The 20,867-nt window shown below is 44.6% G+C and overlaps 1 protein-coding gene across 8 annotated transcripts in view; it reads right to left on the reverse strand.

Annotated features, from left to right (window-relative positions):
- The window catches only part of RBMS1 (RNA binding motif single stranded interacting protein 1), a 417,298-nt gene that overhangs the window by 82,717 nt on the left and 313,714 nt on the right, over window positions 1-20,867 (reverse strand). For all 8 annotated transcript variants that reach the window (XM_029605592.1, XM_029605591.1, XM_029605593.1 and 5 more), the window contains 2 exons: window positions 5,324-5,481; window positions 4,013-4,092 (listed from right to left, as the gene is read on the reverse strand). In XM_029605592.1, coding sequence (XP_029461452.1) covers window positions 4,013-4,092; window positions 5,324-5,481 — 238 coding nt within the window. The remainder of the gene's footprint in view (window positions 1-4,012; window positions 4,093-5,323; window positions 5,482-20,867) is intronic.

Consider the following 20,867-nt stretch of genomic DNA (forward strand, 5'->3'; position numbering starts at 1 on the left):
GCTTCCTCAAACAAAAAAGTACAAGAGTGTCACCAGTCTGGTTTTAGAAAATATATTTCTCAACCACCATTATACGCAGAGTCCTTAACCCTAGCTAAAGCTTCTTCATACGCTAACCTAGTCATCTCCGAACCCTCTTCTCTGTCCTTTTATACTTTGTGAACTGAGTTTTTCAAGCCATGGATCTTTCACTGTTTAGAGCAGTGGTAACTGTTTTTTTAGTCTTTCCTGTCTTGGTCAGGGGCTATCACAGTTCTGTTCTTGGCCTACTACTTTTTTTCCCACTCATATGCTGGGTTCATCATTACTTTTAACTGTTCCTACCACTGTTATGCTCTTTATTAATTTCATACCCATCATCCTATATCTCAGTGGAATTCTCCATCTTATGGCCATTTCTGAATTGATGTCTCCCATGTGCGTAAAATGAACAAACTAAACCGAGGTATTTTTTTTCCCCAAGTTCTGTCCCTCCTGCACGCTTCATTTCAATTCAATCCACTCCCTTATCACATCTACTGCCAGAAACTGGGCTATCACTTTGAATTTTATTTTCTCATGTCTGCAGCCTCTCTGCTTTCATTAAAACATTTGTTGCTCAACATTCAAAAAAAAAAAAAAAAATCTAGAATTTCCTGTTTGACTCATGCCACATACTTATTCAATCATTCATTCTGTCCTGTTTAGATTACACAAATTGTTTTTTTGTTAGTTTTCCAGATTTTACCATGTATTCTCAACAACTTCTTCAGAAATTTGCGACTCGGACCTTATATTGCATCCCTCATCATAACTGTGTCTCAAACGAGATGCACTGCTTTATGGGACAGGGCCCTATTTACTAAGCATTTTTCCTACTGACACAGAATGTGGCCAAGGCAAAAAAAAAATAAAAAATCAATGCAGAAAACAGGCACTTGTTGAGTGCCTGTTTTCCTAACGCGCGCCCAACACCTCTCCTGGGCCTGATACTGAATATATAAATGAGGGGGTCGCGCTGCCAAGGAGGCGCTAGGGACAAATGTGAACCCCTTAGCATCTCCTTGGCAGCAGGCGCCCAGGAAAGGTGACTGTCAGCGGTTTAGGGAAACGGACGCTCGTTAGTTGAGCATCCCTTTTCTTAACTTGACCGCCGGCACACTTTTTTTTAATTTTTAATCCTTTTGTTTCCTCTGACTTAATATCGCCATGATATTAAGTTGGAGGATGTACAGAAAAGCAGTATTTTCTGCTTTTCTGTACACTATTTTTGGGCTGCTCAGAAATTAACGACTGCCACAAGTGTAAAAATATGCGGGTCAGGCATGCATTTTCTTTTGGATCTGGGGAGAATAGCTAATAGCCTCATCAACATGAATTTGCATGTGATGAGCACTGTTAGTTTCGTGGGGGGTTGGACGTGCGTTTTGGACGCGCTAATCCCCTTATAGACTAAGAGGCTGTGGACTCAAGTCCAAAACATGCGTCCAACCACAGGTTAAACAGTGCGCTCGCCTGAGAGCACTGCATTGCATCGGCCTCAATAGGTGAAAACCCTTTCATCAACAGGCACCACAGAAAGCAATTTATGACCTGGTTCTGCCTTCCCATTCCATCTTAAATTTGTTTTATTTTTCCTTCCTGTCCTTTACCTACTGCTGGCCATCCCAAATCCCCATCATTCCCCTCATTTCTACAGAATAAACTTCCAGCATCCATGCACAGTAGCTTCGAGCTTAAGATCTAGCTCTATAGTCTTAGCTTTTCAAACTATGACTACTTCCGTAATATTTTGTTTTGCCTCTGGTTTACATTATGCTGGGATAATTTTGTAAGTGCATTTACTGCAGGGCGCTCTGGAGAACGGATTCATAGAAAAGGCAAATAATGTAATATAGTGAGCCTAGAGATGTATCTGAATTTCGTGTTATAAAAACCTTCGTTACCTAATTTCATCTAAGGATTTGTGATTGGTTTTTTTTGTTCTCCAGGTGACTTCCCCCCACCGCCTTGTTAGGAGTGAAAACCAAGGGTATACAGGGCTAAAAACGTTTGCTACATACATGCAGGACACCTTTGCACAAATCTGACTTTTTCGTACAACAACATAACTGCTCATTTGTAGACATAAATGACCTCAGTGATCCAAAACAAAATAGCTGCTGATTTCTGCTTAGGAGACTGAAGTAGGGGGAAGCGGAGATGGGGGCCACGAGGAACCTATCTCCAGAAGTGCTTGAAAAAATACCAACTATGCATACATTTGAATAAGACCTCGGGATCTGAGGGATTCTAAAACTGTATCATTTCCTAGGGAGACAGCACAAGGAGTTTCAGGCATCCCGAGTTCAATGGTTATGAAACTAAGCTAGAAGAAAGTACAGCAAAGAGCGGCTGAATTTATTAGGGGATACAGCATTTTTCATCTGGGAAGAAGCAAGGAAGAAAGAGAAGCCGAGAGAAGGGGGGAGTGACCAGGATAGATGGCATTGAAAAGGAGAAGAGGGGAGGGGAACAGGACAAGTTGGGACGGGGAGGGGGGAGGGGCAAGGCCGAGAGTCGGTTGAGGTAAGATGGTAGAGAGATGCTTTGCTGCAGTTCTCTTCATTCTGCTAATGAATTAAAGACGTCAACATGCAAGAAACATGGATAGAAGATGCAAAGAAGAAAGGAAAAAAAGATGGAAAAAAAAGAGTTGAAATGAAGAAAGTCAGGCAATACTGAAAACTACAATAGAAAGGTCATTTCTTTAAAGAGAGAAAAAAATGGACTGTGTGCAATTCATGCAATTATGCTGCAGAATCTTTTGCAACCTCCGCACCCAAACCGACCCATGAGCAGCCAGGCGAAGCTCGGGGGGCTTTACAGAGCAGAAAGAGCAAGTAAGAGAGACTCCAGTTTGGCCTCGTTGGGATGCTAAAATTCTAATACATTTTCCTTTGAGCTACAGGGGCTACGCTGCAGGGGAAAAACCACACAAAAACCATCTTGGTTTTACTTAGACAGCCGGAAGTCCAGCACAAGCAAAGGCAAAATAAGGTAGTCACGGTACATCTTGCACGCATCCTATTTATAACAATGCCAAGTAGCTTTTTTTTTTTTTAGATATTTAATTACATTATGCAAATATCAAAATGCTAATACAATGCTGGCATGCATTAAGAGGAGCCCTGCATGCAAGAGATGAGAAGTAATTGCTCCACTCTACCCAACACTGGTAAGGCTACTTTTCCCATAGTAAATGCGGTATATACGGAGGAAAAAGACCAAATGTTCCATCCGATCTTCCTTGTGCACAGACATCTCAGCTGATGCTCCTTATCAAAAACCGTTTTTGTCAGCTTCCTCCATTGCACTTCACCCTATTGAGTAGCCAAGCATACACGATCCCCCGGTTTTTTTTCAGTTTACATCAAGCACCCCTCCCCTTTCATTTCCAACCATACGGACCACCACCAACAGCAGCACAGCTGTTACCTGAACATCTGGCCTTTTAAGGGACAGCCCCCTACCATGGACAACGTGCTGCAACCAGTCCAGTTAACATGAGGACGTGAGTGGCTGCATTTCCGCTAGGACTTCTAGCTACGACTGTGCTAGCAGGTCTTGCCCCAAACTTCAAGAAGGATGTGGAGAAACTGAAGAAAGTTCAGAAGACGGCAGCAGAAAGGATTAGAGGCCCCGATAATATGACCTATGAGGACAGGCCAAAGGAGTTGGATTTATTTAGCACCAAAGAGAAAACTAAGGCATCAGCTTAACAGGAGACTGCAACTGCATACAGCAGGGGCTACAAGGGCAAGGATCGATTGTTCTTCATCTCCACTGAGGACAGGACAAGCAGTCATGCTTGAACTGTAAAAGGAAGCTAAGCACCAGAACGAATTCTCTAGGGTCCTGGTGGAATCTTCGTCATGGGAGGGTTTTTCAGCTCAAATTAGACAAAGTAGTCGGGAATGGCGTCTTCCCCCTACAGTAATTACGACTCACTGGCATATACCCTTCAAGAATAAATTTGGCATAAGCAACTTACCAGAAACTCCAGGTGGAGTCTTAATGAATTTGCCATTAAAATGAGCAATCACGGCTTCACATTTTTCTGTTGATTCCATCCTGCATAAATGAAGAAAAAAAATAATATAAATTTAACATCTGTATTGGCTTATGGGGTTTGCATAAAGATTTATGATGTTTACCATCCTCTTGTCTCACTTTATTTGTACAGCCTCTTCTGCACAATGGGATGCAGTGCACATAGCTCAGCTTTGGCAGATATACAAGGCAATTACAATTGTCTGAAGGAATAGAGGTCCAGCCTTGCTCTACTATGGTCCTTGAGGGCCACAAACAGATCTGGGTTTTGGGAGATCCATGATTAATTTACATGCTAATTAGATTAATTTATATATTTGGGCTACGCTGAAAACCAGAACTGTTATAGCTTTGGAGGACTGATGTTGTCTATTTACAAGCTGTGAACACATGCATTTTCACAGTTAAACAGTAACAGGTTGTTTTTAGGAATGGCTCATTTTATTGATTTTTTTTTGGTTCTTGTTTTTAACCTGTAGGCTTCATCCCACTCTTCGGCTTCCAGCTGGGATCCGGTGCCAAGTACCCGGGAATTTTTTCACCTATTACCTTCCCAGCTTACTTTATTTAGTCCAGTCACTGCAGTGACAGGAGGCCGATGCAACACAGCTGCTTCTGGGACCCTGCAACCACGGACCCCAAGTGTCACTGGTCATTAGCTGTCACTGTTGCCCAAGGACTATGACACTGCCAGCTCCCAGGGGCTCTACAGCACTCCCAGCCACAACTGAGGACTGGAAGACCTGAGCCAGGAATCAGACCCAGGTCCTGCCACATGGCAGTGCACAGCAGGCCAGCTGCTTTTAATTCTTCAGAAGACACGCAGTGAGTTTAAATGTGTTGGGCGTCTCAAGGCTCATGTCTTGTAATATAAATATGTATACCTGAAAAATTTGCATTTTGCTTGCACGATAACACATGGCAGGTACCAAGGGTTGCTGTGCATTCCTTGATATGTTACAATATAATTACACTCATGGCTCAGTAATAGATGGCCTTGCCAATCCCCCCCCCCCCCCCCCAAAAAAAAAAAAAAGTTTCTCTTTTAGATTTGGATTTTTTTTTTTTTTTTTAAGAATTCCGGATAATCTGTCAAATACCTCTTCACCATCTTCAGCTTTCTTATGAGAACTACTAGTGGAAGATATTAGTTAATGGAAGAGATTTTGGTAAACATCAACAGCAAGCAATATTTATACTATTGGAAGTACCTATAAAAAAACCCCACAAATACACATGACAAAAATCTTACCTTGCAAACCCGACCCCACGACTTGTGCCACTCGAGTCACGCAGTATCCTTGTAGAGATAACTTGTCCAAATGGCTTCAGCATGTTCTCAAGTTCCTGCTCATCCATCGAGAGTGGCAAATTGGAAATATACAAGTTGGTTGGGTCTTGTTCCTGTTGCTGGAACACAGTTTAAGAAGTTGTTTTTTTCAATTTTGACACAGAAGATTTCATATGCGACCTGCCTGAAAGTTCATTAACCTATTTCTATTTATCCTCTGACTTTTTTTTGCTAACCTAATTCTCCCATAATCTAACTGCAGCTATCTGAAATGGCTGCCTACTATAATAGTTGGAGGATAACTTTCAAACTTACTTGCGGTACTACATTTGTGTGCGGAAGTGGACACGTGGAGATTTATCCTACAATTTTACAGGCTGTGCAGAGGATTGCTGCAGTGTTTAGAAAATACAGCGTAGTTCTGCTCTGAAAGTACGTGCAAATATTTGCAATGCGATGAAAGTGCTTACTTTATTTTATCAACATAACATGAATATTTTATGCCCAAAAAAAATATAACATGCATGCATAAAACTAATTTTATACTTGAAATTACCAGTTTGCTGAAACCACTGCCAATTCAGCCAATCCATCTCCAGTTCACTTAGACACTAGCATTTCACCTTGAACCCCAACCAGTTCACTCAGACATCCCATCCAAAAATTGCAGACAACAGATAAGTCCGATATCAATTAGGCTAGTCAATTAGCAGGTGTAAAACTGCATAAGTTAGATTATTAAGTTAAATATTTGTGTATAAATTAAGAGGAAAGTTGCCCTGCACCTGTGTCGCAGTATGCAAATGAGTGCCTCTGCTTTTCTCCCCCTGAAAAGTTCCCCACCACTGCACTGCTGTGATTGGCGCATGAGCGCCTTTGCTCTCCGCTCCCTGAAATGCGCCCGCCTCTGCAGTGCCCTGATTGATTGCAGGAGGGAGGAGAGCAGTCCTAGGAGCTGCAATTGGGGGACAGGCTGCAGTGCGAGTAGGCCCCCCCACTCTCCGCCAGCAGAGGAGAGAAAGACAGAGACCCACGGTGATGCTGGAGAGATCGGAGTGCCTTGTGGCAAAGGAGAGACAGGGGAAGCAGTGGAGAGGCCAAGGTGCTGGTGAAGCCCTCAACTCTGGCAGCAGAGGAGAGAGAAATCTGCAGTGGCACTGGAGAAGCCAGTGTGACGACAAAGCCCCCTCTGGTGGAGGACGGAGACAAATCTGGGCAGCAATGGAGAGACTGGAGTGCCAGTAGTGCTCTCCATCTCCCTGTTGGCGGGACAGAAATCCATGACTGCCGAAGAGGGAACTACCAGGTATGGGGAGGGAAGAGGCAAGAGGTGACTGGAAACTGAGAGAAGGTAGGGAGAAAAGGAAAAAGGAAGGTGAGATAGCCCAGACTGCCCTGTCCTTGGATAGGTTTCCTATAAAATAGTAACTTTCATGCACTATTTCTTCACCCTTCCCTGGATCATCCCTTTTTTTGTGCAGGTAAATGTCTGTAAAACCAAACACACATATATTCTATTGATATTTATAAAGTAGAAAGTATGCAATTACAGACTACTCAGGAGCATATATGCATTTTCTGCATGTAACCCTTTTGAAAATGTACTCATTAGCGAGGAGTACTTAATATTGTTCAAGAGCCCCTCAGGATTTCTTAGTGAATGAGTGCACGACCATCTGTCAATCTGGGCACCTATGTAATAACGGGTGTTAGCTAACACCCATGTAGAAAGCATGCTAATGTGTGCTATATGTGTTTTATTGTTTCTGCCATCTCTCAAGAAGCAATGCTAAGGCATGCAAATGACCAGTTTAAAAAAAAGAAAAAAAAAAAGAAGAAATTTAAAATCTCATTAGTTATTAATACCGGTTGCATTAATATCTTAAGAGGATTAATGTAGCCTACTAATGCTGCAAACGTTACCTCAGAAAAAGTAAGCTATCATTAGCGGCCTTGGTAAGCTTCATTAACTTGGGCCTCTGGGCCTGAAACTCTCCACCTCAGGCACAGGTCTCCGCTCAAGAACCTCTGGACCCACCTGTCACCCTTACCCCAGGCAGGACAGGGATTAAGTGGACAGAAGGTCCCTACCTTCCCAGGCCAGGTAAGAGCTCTCACAGTAACAAAGACCCCCACCAATCTTGCCCCCCCTAAACTCTTTGCCAGCAGGAAGGAGCTAGGTTCCCTCCTGCAAATGAAAAATTTCTGAAGGCTTTCGGGCAGGGCAAGTTTGGTTTAGGGGGAGCAGGCTGTGCATGCATGGATGGTCTTTGGCCCAGCTGGAACCCTTATGTGATTGGAGTGGGAGCTGCAGTAGCCCAATCGTGTCTTGGGGGGGGGGGGGAAGGAAGCGAGAGGCTCCACGCACTAACTGGACCTTCCACTTTGGGCCAGTGAGCCGCCAAACGTGTCAGTGTCGGCACGGCCGAGCTGTTTTTAAAAAAAGTTTTCCACCTTCTACATCTCATTACTGCCGCACATCCTGTGTCAGAAGCTAGCAGATAACATGGCAGTCTGAAGGTGGGATTAGTACCTAGGCCCCATGGTCAGATCTCAAGTTAATCTGTGCCATAACAAAAAAACCAAAATTGAAAATGTCCTTAGAATGGCAGACGACTTGCTCGATTAGCCTCATTAAAAGCAAGCTTTGCTGCTAGATTAGAAAAGGAGAGCAGCTTCTGGGTTTAATGGTCTGAAAAACTAATACCCAAACAGCATAAAAAAAGGGGGAAGGAGGGGTTGCAGCAACTTTCATGTGGGCTTCGGAGTGCTCTACCACACAACAGCGTTCAAAACTCACCTACTGCAGTATATCCAGGGAAAAACCTGTGGCTTGATTTATCTTACATCATCTGATTTCTCCTCTGCCTTGGCAGAGTCAGCAGAAATAGGAGACAAGAAAATGGGTCCTCTGAGAGTCTACAGCTCACATTAATATTCATTACAGCCCAGCATACAAACCCAAGAGGGACAAAGACTGCATTACTACAGCAATATTTTTGACATAAGTTCACATTTCACTGGTAGAAAAGCGAGATTAAGATAGTTTTAATTGTCTTAGCATTTACTTGTTACTTAGATCCTATTAGATAATTATATTTTTATAGCTGTAGCTATGCAAATTTACAGTCTCTCCCTGAATGAATAATGTTAGTAAAAAACCTTAATTGAAGTTTAAGCCTTAGGCAGCATGATATCCCTGTTTTAGCTGCACTTTTTGTTTTCAGAAGCTCCTTAACAGACCTAAGCTATAAAAATAGCTTTCATTACGGAAGCAACACTCCAAACGTTTTATGCAGCTACACGTAGGTTTATCCATATAATGCAGCCCTTGCCTCCCTCAGAGCAGGAAAAAAGGACAGTTAGGTTGGGAGAGTGAAAGTACATGTGGAGATTTCGTTTCCAAATCTCTGCATGCAATCTCATGTGCGCGGAGTTTCCCCCGTGGATTTTTTTTTTTTTTAGCGGGCACACCTCAGGGAGTTTGTTTGAAAGTAACCATGCAGGCCTGGGGGTACAAAGCAAGTTCAGTGGCCAGTACCAAAATGTGCCCTCTACAGGGGCAATATTCAAAGGGATTTCCTTGGGTAAACATGCTAAAAATGGAAACATGCCGTTTGAATATTCTCCCCCATGTGGAGAGAAGGGACATTGCTGGGGGCGGAGCCCAAGTAAGCATGCATTTTGCATTCCCAATACCTGCTTCCTCCTGCTTTTGTTCACATGACTTTGCAGGTCCAAAATTATACAGGGAAAAGCTTTCCTGTAGCACTGCAGATTAGGACCGTGAGGCCACAGGTGTGCTCCCAGGCACACCTCTATGAGGAGGAGTTCCAGGAGCAGAGTTGGACCAGGGAAATCATTTACATGCGTCCTTTCGGAAGTATGCATGTAAATGCTGAGGTAGGTGTGGTCTCACAAATTTTTAAAGCAGACTTGCGTGTGGCAAGCCCACTTTGAAAATTAGGACTGAAGTCCATGTGTAAATTGTACATGCAGATTTTAGTCCTATGCGGGCTGCTATAAAATTACCTTAGAGTATTTTCAAAAGCATAAAAAGCTTTTTTTTTTTTTTAAATGTGTATATAGGCCTTTTGAAAATTACCCCCGGGAATTTGTGTGTAGAAGTATGTGCCGAAGTAATTTCATGCGTACTTTAAAAAAAGGCATTCCCTGGAGCAGATTTAGGGCACTGAAACCTTTTATGAGCGTGCTTTCTAAAATCAAAAATATATATGCAAATGCACACGTGCTCCCATTCAAGAGTAAATGTGCGTGTGTATGACACGCAAGGGTTTGCATGCACCCGCTAATGTTCAAAGTGGACTTGCACGAGTATGCTTTGCAAATCCGGCTGGGGGCCCCCCATGTACAAAGCACATGGGTACTTCAGCCCTAAAAGCTCTGCTATAAAATTTGGCTCCCTACATCTAATCATAGAACGACCGGGTGAACACCGAGAGGCTCCAATGGAGTAGTTCTCAGGATGCAGATCAGGAAATAGTCCTTCATGGAATGAGAAGTGGATGCATGGAACGGTCTTTCAAGGGGGAGGTGCTGGAGGCAGAATTCCAGAGAACATGGGATAAGCATAGAGAGATTCCTGGTTGTGAAAAGGTAAGGGGAAGAGTCAGAGGTCGACTCTGCTGATTACAAGCGGTATGTTAAAAGTAAAATAAAAACAAGACAAAACAGAAATGAGAGCACGCAGACTGTGGGGACCTCACAGTCCTTATCTGCTGTCATATTCTAGGTTTTACATTTCGAAGATAGTTTCATAATGAAAACAAAACAATGGATTTTAAGAAACTAGTGAATTTCAGTCTATCAGATAGGTGGGGGAGGGGGGCCCAAGTGCCTGTTTTTCATTCTGAAAAAGTCCAATAGACACTGCAAAAACAGATGAAAACAAATGCCTGAAGAAACTGTGCTAGCAAAAAAACAATTTTAGAGTCTGACAGCTAAGCAAAAATATTAAAAGCAGCAATTTTATTTGTATTTTATTCCTCCAAATAGGACAGTGTCTATGGGGTTTAAAAGCTCCTCTGCTACTGCTATGAATTTGAGCAAAACCAGAGCATTTCTGCGCTGATCTTGATCAGAAGCACAGGGGAACATCACTGGGCTACGAGTATAGCACGAAAGCAGAGTTGCTTACCTGTAACAGGTGTTCTCCTAGGACACATGGGTGACATCATCGGATGGAGCCCAGCACAGAAATCTTATGTCAAAGTTTCTGAAAATTTGACTGTGCATACTGAGCATGCCCTATACCACACGTCCACGCGGGGTCCCTCTTCAGTCATGTAACATAGAAACCCAATTTCGTGGGGTGGGAGGTGGGTTTCATGAGGACTAACATCCTGCTGACCTAGGAGAACACCTGTTAGAGGTAAGCAACTCTGCTTTTGTGCTATTCTTGTAGCCCTGTGATGTTCCCCTGTGCTTCTGATCAAGATCAGCGCAGAAATGCTCTAGTTTTGCTCAGATTCATAGCGGTAGCAGAGGAGCTTTTAAACCCCATAGACACTGGCCTATTTGGAGGAATAAAATAAAAATAAAATTGCTGCTTTTATTATTTTTGCTTAGCTGTCAGACTCTAAAAGCAACTCTGCTTTCTCCTAGGACAAGCAGGATGGTAGTCCTCACACATAGGTGAATCCCTAGCTACAGGCTGCTCCCCAACACAAAAGGGCCCAACAAGCACCAACCAGGTGCCAACAGGCACAAAACCACAGTGCTATTGGTAACAGAGGGGGGAGACAGCCTAAACCCAAACAATGGGCCCTAGGCAGGGAGAATTGGGTTTCTATACCTCAAAGAGATTCTGAAGGGCAGACTGGCCGAACCTACTATCACGTCGGCCATCCCTATCAGACAGTGGTAAGATGCGAATGTGTGGAGAGAACTCCACATCACAGGCCTGCAGGTCTCCTCAACGGGAACTGCTCGCAAGTGGACCACCGACGTTACCCTTGCTCTGACAGAATGAGCCTTGACATGACCCCCAAGATGCAGTCCTGTCTGGACATATCAGAAGGAGATGCAGTCCGCTAATCAATTTGATAGTGTCTGTTTGGCAACACAACTCCCATCCTATTCCTGTCAAAAAAAAAAAAAAAAAAAAGAAAAGTTGGGTGGACTGTCTATGGGCTTCTGTCCACTCCATATAGAAGGCTAAGGCTCTTTTGCAATCCAAACTGTGCAGTACTCATTTGCCCTGGTGTGAATGAGGCCTGGGAAAGAATGTTGGCAGGATGTTTGAGTGGTTAAGATGGAAATCAGTCACCACCCTTAGGCAGAAACTTAGGGTGTGTACGCAAGACCATTCTGTCATGATAAAATTTGGTATAGGGTCAATGACCCTGTGTGCTGAAGTGACTGCCATCAAAAATGATCTTCCAGGTCAGATACTTCAGGTCACAGGAGTGCAGCGGCTCAAAGGGAGCTTTCATCAGCTGAGCTAATATTACATTGAGCTCCCAAGACACAGTGGGAGGCTTCAAATGAAGTAGGCCCCGGATGAAATGTACAACTATCGGCTGTACAGAGATGGGTGTATCATCTACACCTTAGTGGTATGCGCCAATTGCACTGAGATGGACCCTGATGGAGTAGGATTTCAAGTCAGCCTCTGATAAGTGTAGAAGGTAGTCAAGCAGTTTTTGTGTGGGGCAGAACAGATCTAGGGCCTTCTGCTCACACCACACAGAAAACCTTCTCCACTTAGGTTCAGAGGACTTTCTAGTGGAAGGCTTTCTGGAAGTCACAAAGGACTCGAGAGACATCCTCAGATTGAGTGGCTAAAGAATTAACCTCCCAACATCCAAGCTGTGAGCGACCAGGCCTGGAGGTTGGGATGCTGCAGCTTGACCTGATCTTGTATGATGAGATCTGAGGAAGTCCCCAGACTAATCTGTCTCTAGCTGGACAATTCCTGAAGGAGTGGAAACCAGATCTGTCTCGGCCAATGAGGGGCTTTGAGGATCATAGCCCCTCAGTCCTCACAAAGCTTCAAGAGAGTCTTCGCCACCACAGGAATTGGAGGACACATGTACAGAAGTCCCCTGACCCAATGGCAGGCAAAGGCGTCAGAGGCTGAATTGCCATCTCATCTGTACAGGGAGCAGAACTGATTCACCTTCCTGTTGCAGGGGGATGTGGACTTGTTCACATCCGGGTTTCCCTAAAGGTGGAAGATCCGGTTCACTATACCCTGGTCCAGAAACCACTCGGGTGGTCTGAAGGCACGACTCAGTCTGTCCGCTATCATTTTCTCCGTTCCATCCAGACACATGGCTTTGAGTACTATCCTGTGGGACAGACCCCAGCATCAGATCTGTACCACTTCCCGGCACAGGAAGTACGAGCTTGTACCTTCCTGCTTGTTGACATACTACATTGCAACTTGGTTGTCTGTTTGGATCAGGACAATTTTGTTGGACAGCTGATCTCTGAAAACCCACAGCAAGTACCTGATCGCCTGGAGCTCCAGGAAGTTGATCTGACCCCGAGCTTCCTGGGTGGACCACAGTCCCTCTATATGAGCTCCCTACTACAAGATGGACTCATCCGTGGTTAGGACAATTTGGGTGGGGGAGATTTTGGAAAGACAGCCCCCGTTCCAAATTCAAAATAACCCGCCACCAGGATAAAAAGTCCCGGAGAGACGGAGTGACTCAGATACAAGCCTGGAGGCTCTGCGTGGCCTAGTGCCAGTGTGACATCAGGGTCCATTGGGCTCTATGCATGTGTAAGCATGCCAAGGGTGTAACATGGATGGTTGTGGCCATGTGGCCCAACAGCCTCAACATGTGCCAAGCTGAAACCTGCTGGCTGTGTTGAATCACTGCCACTATGGATGCCAAGCTGACTGTCCTGGATTGCGGCTGGAAGACTTTTGCCTGAGCTATGTCTAGCAGGGCTCCTATGAAGTCCAATAGAGGAGACAGGCTGAGATGGGACTTTGGGTAGTTGATGACAAACCCTATTGACTCTAGCACCTGGATGGTCAAGTGCAAGGACCAATCGGCCTCTGTCTGAGAGGTGCTCGTGACCAGCCAAGTAAGGGAAAACATGCACTCCCAGTCTGTGTATGTGCGCCCCCACCACAGCCAAGCATTTTGCAAAAACACATGGGACCGATGCTAGCCTGAACGGCAATACACTGTACTGGAAGTGCTGTTTTCCTATTAAAAATCTAAGATACTTCCTGTGACCTGGGAAGATCTCAATGTGAGTGAATGCATCCATGAAATTGAGGGAGCATAGCCAGTTCTCTTTTTGTAGGAGGGGAATCAGAATGCCTAGAGAAACCATCTTGAACTTTTCTTTTTTGAGAAACTTGTTGAAGGCCCACAGGTATAATATTGGATGGAGTCCACTTGTTCTCTTTGGAATCAGGAAGCACCGGGAGTAGAATCCCTGTCCTCTTTGCCTTGGTGGGACACGTTTGACCATTCTTGCCGTTAAGAGGATGGAGAGCTCCCTTAACAGTACCTCCTGATGTGCTTCTGGCTCCCAAAATGGGCATGGAGAACAATTTGGCAGGACACCCAATAGTTTCAATTGGTATCCTTAATGGATGATGCATAGAACCCACTGGTCCATAGTTATACTGGGCCACTGATCCGCAAAGAACCGTAGCCTGTCCCTGACTGGGGGATCCAGCATCACAGGTACAGGTGGCTGGCTCATGCTCCCTATGATCCAGTCAAAACCCTGTCCCGGGATTTGGCTGGGGAGCTGGCTGGGACTTGGGCGTTCTCTGTTGCCTAGGACCACTTGCGGGAGCTCAGCCTCTGTGAACAGGAGTGAGGGGCCGGAGAACAGTACTTCCTCTGGCGGTAGAAAGACTTCCTTGCAGACCTCCTGGCTGAGGAGGGTGGGTCTGAAGGGCTGGCGGAGAGCTACCGGATGGTCTCGTGGTGATCCCATAACTGGGCCACCGCGTCCCTCACCTTTATCTCCAAAGAGATTCTCTCCTGTACACGGCAAGTCAGCGAATCTTTCCTGTACCTCTGGTCGGAGATCTGAGGCCCACAGCCATTCTATTCTGCAGTTGCCGATTCCCACTGTAGAGACTCTTAATGCGGTCTTAAAATCATCGTAGGTTGAACAAACCTGTGTTTTCCCCACTCTAGGACATGACACCAGTGATATGAAGGGGTCTTGCTGCTGTTGATACAGTCGCTCAGCCACCTCCTGCTTCCAGAGGTTACGTGAGAATTTGCTCATATAGAGCTGATAAGATGCGATGCGAGCAATGAGCATAGCCTCCTGGAATATCTTACTCCCAAGGGCGTCCATCGCTCTGAGATCCTTGCCCAGGGGGTGCAGAGGCATGGGTCCAAGAGCTCTTGGCCTTCTTGAGAGTGGATTCAACTACTACCTATTGGTGTGACACTTGATGCTTCTCGAATCCGGTAGCCTGTCGGATGAGGTAAACCCAATTTGTCTTCCTGTTGACAGGAGGTACTGTGAGGGGGTGTTCCCAGATCCTCAGTAGCAACTCCTTAAAAAGATCTCATGCACCAGGACACCACAATCTCTTTAGGAGCCTCCACAAACTGAAGGATTTCCAGCATCTTGTGCCTGGCATCCTCTTTCATCATCAACTGAAAAGGGATGGCTTCTGCCATCGCCTGCACAAAACCTGTGAAGGTCAAGTACTCCAGAGGATACCTCTTCCGCTCTTCTGGAGGAGAATGCTCTGAAGGGAGACCCTCTGAATCCTCTGAGGAGAATTCTGCAGTGTTGTCCCCTAGGGGTCATACGGAGCCTTATCTTCACTGTAATTGACAGGGGATGGGGCCCTAGATGCTCGGCCTTCGTCCAGAGGTATAGGCACCGGTGGCACCAGTGCAAGCCCCAGCAAAGCTGGACAGGAGCTGTAGGCCTCTGTCTCCTGCTGGCCTCGATGGAGCTTCCTCAGAGGAGGAATTGGCAATGAACACCTTATTTGTCAGGGGAAGCACTGCTACCACCAGGCATTGATGGCCTCCCAAGCACCGATGTCAATTGGGTCAGTAACACATCGATAAGCACATTGAGCTATTCCAGCAGGGCAAGCACAGGCACCTGCACCATGCCCTGCAACACACGCTCCACCACTAGCTGGACCCTATGCTCCAAATCCTCCTCAAAAGTTGCAGATGCCAAAACCAACTGGGAGGCAGGAGGGGTGGCCAAATCTTCCTTGAATCCCCAAGGTGGATCAGCAACTGGCACCAGGACCGGTGGAGACCTTTGTGGATCCCCAGCATTGATGGAGGATGGGCATTCCTTGCCATGGTGACACTTCGGGGACATCACAGCATAAGCTGGCGCCTTCCTGAGCCGGCACTGTGCATTGAAGGTGACTGGTGCTGATGCTTCCTTGGCTTCCCTTGGTGCTTGGCCTGGTCTTTCCCCAGTGCCGAGGTCGATAATGATGAATCTGACATCCTTGACCTGGAAAAGACCGAGAGGGGCCGGTCCCTGTCACCCCTATCTGCCAGCAGCATCGACAGAACAGATGGCCAATGTCGATGGCTTGGTGTCCATCAATGCAGATTCCGCTGATGCTGATGGCTTGGACTTCCTCAACCTGAAGAGTTTCTCCATCTTAACAAGTCGAGCACAATGTCCCTTAGGGGTTTATCTGGGTTCACATGCAGCAACCTGGATGTCGTGCAACACCCCCAGGCAGAGGACACGCACCTCAAGGGAGGCCATAATGGACATTGTCCTTGGACACTTGGGACATCGATGTAAACTGGATGAGGCCATGACAAACGAAAAGAAAGGGAAAAAAATGAGACTGTGATGTCAGGCGGTCGATGCCAGTGGGCACAGAGGCACCACCGCCACAGGGGGGGGAGGAGGAACAGAAATGAAAATAAACTTACCGAACCACCGACAAACTTGACTGAGGAGTTTAAGAGGAACCGAGAGGTACCCGGTGTCAAACTAGAAAATAAATAAATAAAATCGGTGGAAAAGTTTTCCCAAGGCAGAATTTTGAAGAAAAACCACAAGCTCACTTAACTGCGGGGTAAGAGCTCCGTAGGAAAAAAAAAAAAAGACTAAAGAGGGACCCTGTGTGGATGCATGGTATAGGTATGCTGGGCATGCTCAGTATATGCACAGTCAAAGTTCCAGAAACTATAACATAATTTTTCTGTACCCGGCTCCATCCGATGATGAAACCTATGTATCATCCTGCTGTCCTAGGAGAACAGCTGAGAAGTGAGCTCAGCAAAAGAGATTTTAAAATACGGTGTGGCTACAAGAAACGGGCTACCTTTTTTTTTTAGCCTTAAAATATGAAAATAGAAGAAATTAAACATTTGGACAGAAGTGAAAAGAGATCTAGGAATCTGAAGAGGAAGCAAGAGAGTCAAGGAACAGGCAAGCTGGTATTCTGAGCAATCTTTTAAGGACTGCTGCTTTAATAATGTTCATTTAAGCAGAAAAGTGGTGATAAGTGGACATTTGTGATAAAAAGCCCTCACTTACCATCTGAAAGACATTAACAAAAACCTCAGTGTGCGTGTGGAACGGTTCCTAAAATGCAAGGAAAAACAAAATAGAAGAATTGGCAGAAGGCTGGGACAGCTGTTTTCTCTCGCTCTGAATAGGCTCCCCGTGTCATCGATTCGCTGGACAGAATCATGTGACTAAGCACTGCTCCCAGCATGGAAGATTTACATTCGGGAAACATTACTGTACATACATATGCAGAGTAACCTAATAATGATGGCAGAAAGGAATCAAAACGGTCCGTCCAGTCTGCCCAGCAAGCTTCTTATGGCAGTATCTGCTGTGCAGTGCAGGTTATCCCCATGTTTCTCCTTTACTGGGTGATGAGCCTATACACGGAGAGGATAATTTTAAAAGGCATTTCCATGGGCAAAATTCTGCTTTAACCTACAGAAATGGCTTGCCGTACAGTTGCCCACTCGATATGCAGGTGAACTTATGTGCATATAGCCTGTAAGCGCACAAGTTTACCTGAACTGAGTGGAGCAGGAGTTTGCACTTACACTCACACTTTTTCACTTTCAAAAGTGCCTGTTTTAGCAGGTGTAATTCTTTGTGGATAGTTTTGCTGGGGTCAAAGCAAAAATAGATGCACATAAGTTCACTTTGCAAATTGGTATAACTTACGGATATATTTGCCCATTTACTTATGTTTTTACTAATAAAACAGAATACAAAAGTATAGTGGCGGACAACAACAAAAACAGTTCCTGAATTCTGGTGATGTTCAGTATTGCTTTTGGGCAGATTATATTTCTGGCCTGATGTTAGGATACAACATACTTTGCTGCTATAGCTGCTGTTTCTCCTAGGATTATACTGGGTTTTTCCAGCTCATTCTGTTACGGGAAGTCTTTGATTTTGTGTGGGGCGGATGGGGTACAGGCCCTGCCTGGCCAGTATAAGTTGGACGCCAGGCTCAGCTTCGTGCTGCCTCATTCTGTGGTTTAGGTCCAGATGAGAGGAGGATCTGTTGCTCCACTGCAGATTGGATTATTGCAGTGCTTTTCATGGGCTCTGGTTGGTTTAGGCACCACAGAGGATCAAGGAGGAGTTAGCAAAGAATACAAGGGGCAGGTGATGGAGTCTTCCTACCCTTTTTCTGCTGCTGTGGAAGGCTGCATCCAATCCACTTATCCTCTAGTTGCTTTGGATCTTTTGTATAGGTTATAGCTGTCACAGTTTTTGCTCTGGGGTGGGTTACCCCGGTCAGGTTAATGTTACAGGGTGGTGTTGATGGGCCAGTTGGACTAGTTGGATGATTGCTACCTGGAATCCTGAGTTTGGTCGGGAGTGACTGGGTATAGTCGTACCTGGGGTGGCATGGGCTATTGGAAGCTATATGCCAGATGGCCTGAGAATGGATACATCTTCCCGGGGCATGGCTGATGCCCACTGAGGCTTTGTGGATTGCAGGTTTGTATAGGCTCAGGTAACAATAGATATATGGTTTGTAATAAAGCTGCAACCTGTTGATTCGCAAAATCTGTTGTGTGTTGTGGTTATTCTTATAAAGAGAGTGAATGCAGGAATAGACTGAAGTCGTCAGCTCTAGTAATGTCCATCTCTGGTAGTTTTACATTTTGTACAGTACAAGAAGTGATGCATTCATTTCCATTTCTCCAGTGTTGCACTGAATGTAGAGTCTGGCTTCTTGGTGTTTCCAGTTCATTTTTTGTCTGCACGCTTCTAATTTCTGGTCACTTATTCAGTAATAAGTGAGGGTCTGTCTGTGATGTGTGTGTGTGTGTATATCTAACTGAGATGTCATATTCTTCTGGTCAGTAGTTCTTTATCTAGGATCTATAGAAGTCCAGCTTCTTTTGTTTTTCAATATGCACCTCCCAATAGGAAGAGTACTGGTGTTCTAGGGCATGCTGTAATATTTGTAATGCTACATTTTCATGGGTTGCAATGTTGCTATCCAAGCCCTGGGAGTGCTTTTTGGTATGTCAAGTTTTCTGCATAGATGCTGAACATGTTTTTTGCAGGGTTATATACTGCATCACAGAGTACCTGGCAGTAGAGGGAGTTTGTATTGCTGTTACTGAGGCAACTCCAGAATGTAAATTCTCTTTTTTATTTTCCTGTGGTTCATAGTAAGGAAATGTGCGAGTCTGAACGCAGACCGCGTAAGAAGACGTGTATGAAGAAATAGCCTGTTGGAATTATTGCGCTGATGGAACGGATAAAAATTTTTGTGGATGTCAAAGACATGAAGTTTGGAAGTAGTCATTTCCCCTGAAGCAGGACCTTGCGGTTCGAAACACGATCGTGTCGGAGATTCGGGACTTCTATCTCGAGATGAGTATTCCTTTTTGAAATATATTGGATTGGGACTTGACATTTACATTGTTGCTCCATAAACGAATTACTGTTCCTATGGTCTATATAATTTGCAGTTCGTCAGCACATTGAGAGACTTGTTTTACTCTAACAAAAAAAAGATATTATAAAAAATGAACAAAACACAATTGACTGAAATAAAGTAAAGTGACCCTATACCAAATGAGAGTTTGATTGTGACACCTACTCTGAAAGGATCCTACAAGGTTTGATGGCTATGTGATATGGCATAAAAAATACACCAGTTTAACCATTTATTATTTTTTGTCATAGTAAGGAAAAACATCCTAGTTTTGCTCCGCACTAGTTATTGGTGATTTCTATGCATTCAGAGGATTAAGGGTTATTGTATTGGGGTTCTGCCCCATTCTGTATAGTGTGGGGTTAATGATTAACTTCACTTCCATAAAAGGGAATTGGTTTGAATGGTGCCATCAAAATGTTAATAGTAATTCTACTGGAGTGCTGACACTGGCCAATGGTTTCTTTATTATATAATATAATGTACTGTTTACTAGGGATGTGAATCATTTTTCTGACGATTGAAAATATCGAAGATATTTTCAAACTCGTCAGAATTTGGGGGGCCCCTGAACCCGATAGGAAAACCCCACGAAATTTTTCATGGGGTTCTCTTATCGTTTTTTGGGGGGCGGGAAGAAAGGGCACTTAAAAATAAACCCCAAACCTACCCCGACCCTTTAAATTTAATTCTTTCACATCCCCCACCCTCCCGACACCCCCCCAAAATTTGTAAAGTACCTGGTGCTCCAGCGGGGGTCCCGGGATCGATCTCCCGCTCTCGGGCCATCGGCTGCCACTAATCAAAATGACGCCGATGGCCCTTTGCCCTTAGCATGTGACAGGGTATCCGAGCCACTGGCCGGCCCATGTCACATGGTAGGAGCACTCCAGTGCAAAGGGCCATCGGCGTCATTTTGATTAAATTAAATTTAAAGGGTCGGGGTGTTTTGTTTTTTTTCGGCACAACACAGCCGATTAAAATGGGTAAGAATCGCGGGAACGAAGATTTCCCGCAGTTTTTACCCAAACACGATACCGGAAACGAGTCCGGTACCGATTCACATCCCTACTGTTTACTATTTGTGAAAGAAACTATTTTATCCTCTATATTTAAAGTTCAAATGTTTACATTGAGTTCCTTTACTAAAACACTAATGTTGGCAAAGTACTGAGTGCTGCCTTTTGCTAGCTATTCTCTGCTTTCAGGGAGAAAGGGTTATGATCATGTTTAAAAAAAAAAAAAAAAAGTATAACACAAGATTGGCTGTGTTTTATTTTAAATATCAGAGAATTTTCTCAAGGTCATAAAGATAAAACCTTAAAAATTCAAAAACAGAAATCAGCTGAGACATACTCTCTCGCTCTCCTATTTTCAGATGTGGCTGCAATTCTGTGCCTTTAGCAAATATATGAAAATAAAATGCAAATAAATAAGTGCCTTTTTAGCTTTAACATACTCAGCTAGAAATTACTTGATGAAATGTGATATCACAAGAGAGGACCAAAACTCTATTGACTCTCATATCTAGTAATACATGCTCTGGTTGACCAGTGAAAAGAAATATAATCAAGACTTTTTCTCATAGATACTCCATGTAACAGTGTAGTAGCT

This window comes from Rhinatrema bivittatum, chromosome 6 (assembly GCF_901001135.1).
Source record: "Rhinatrema bivittatum chromosome 6, aRhiBiv1.1, whole genome shotgun sequence".
In the NCBI taxonomy this organism is placed as follows: domain Eukaryota; kingdom Metazoa; phylum Chordata; class Amphibia; order Gymnophiona; family Rhinatrematidae; genus Rhinatrema; species Rhinatrema bivittatum.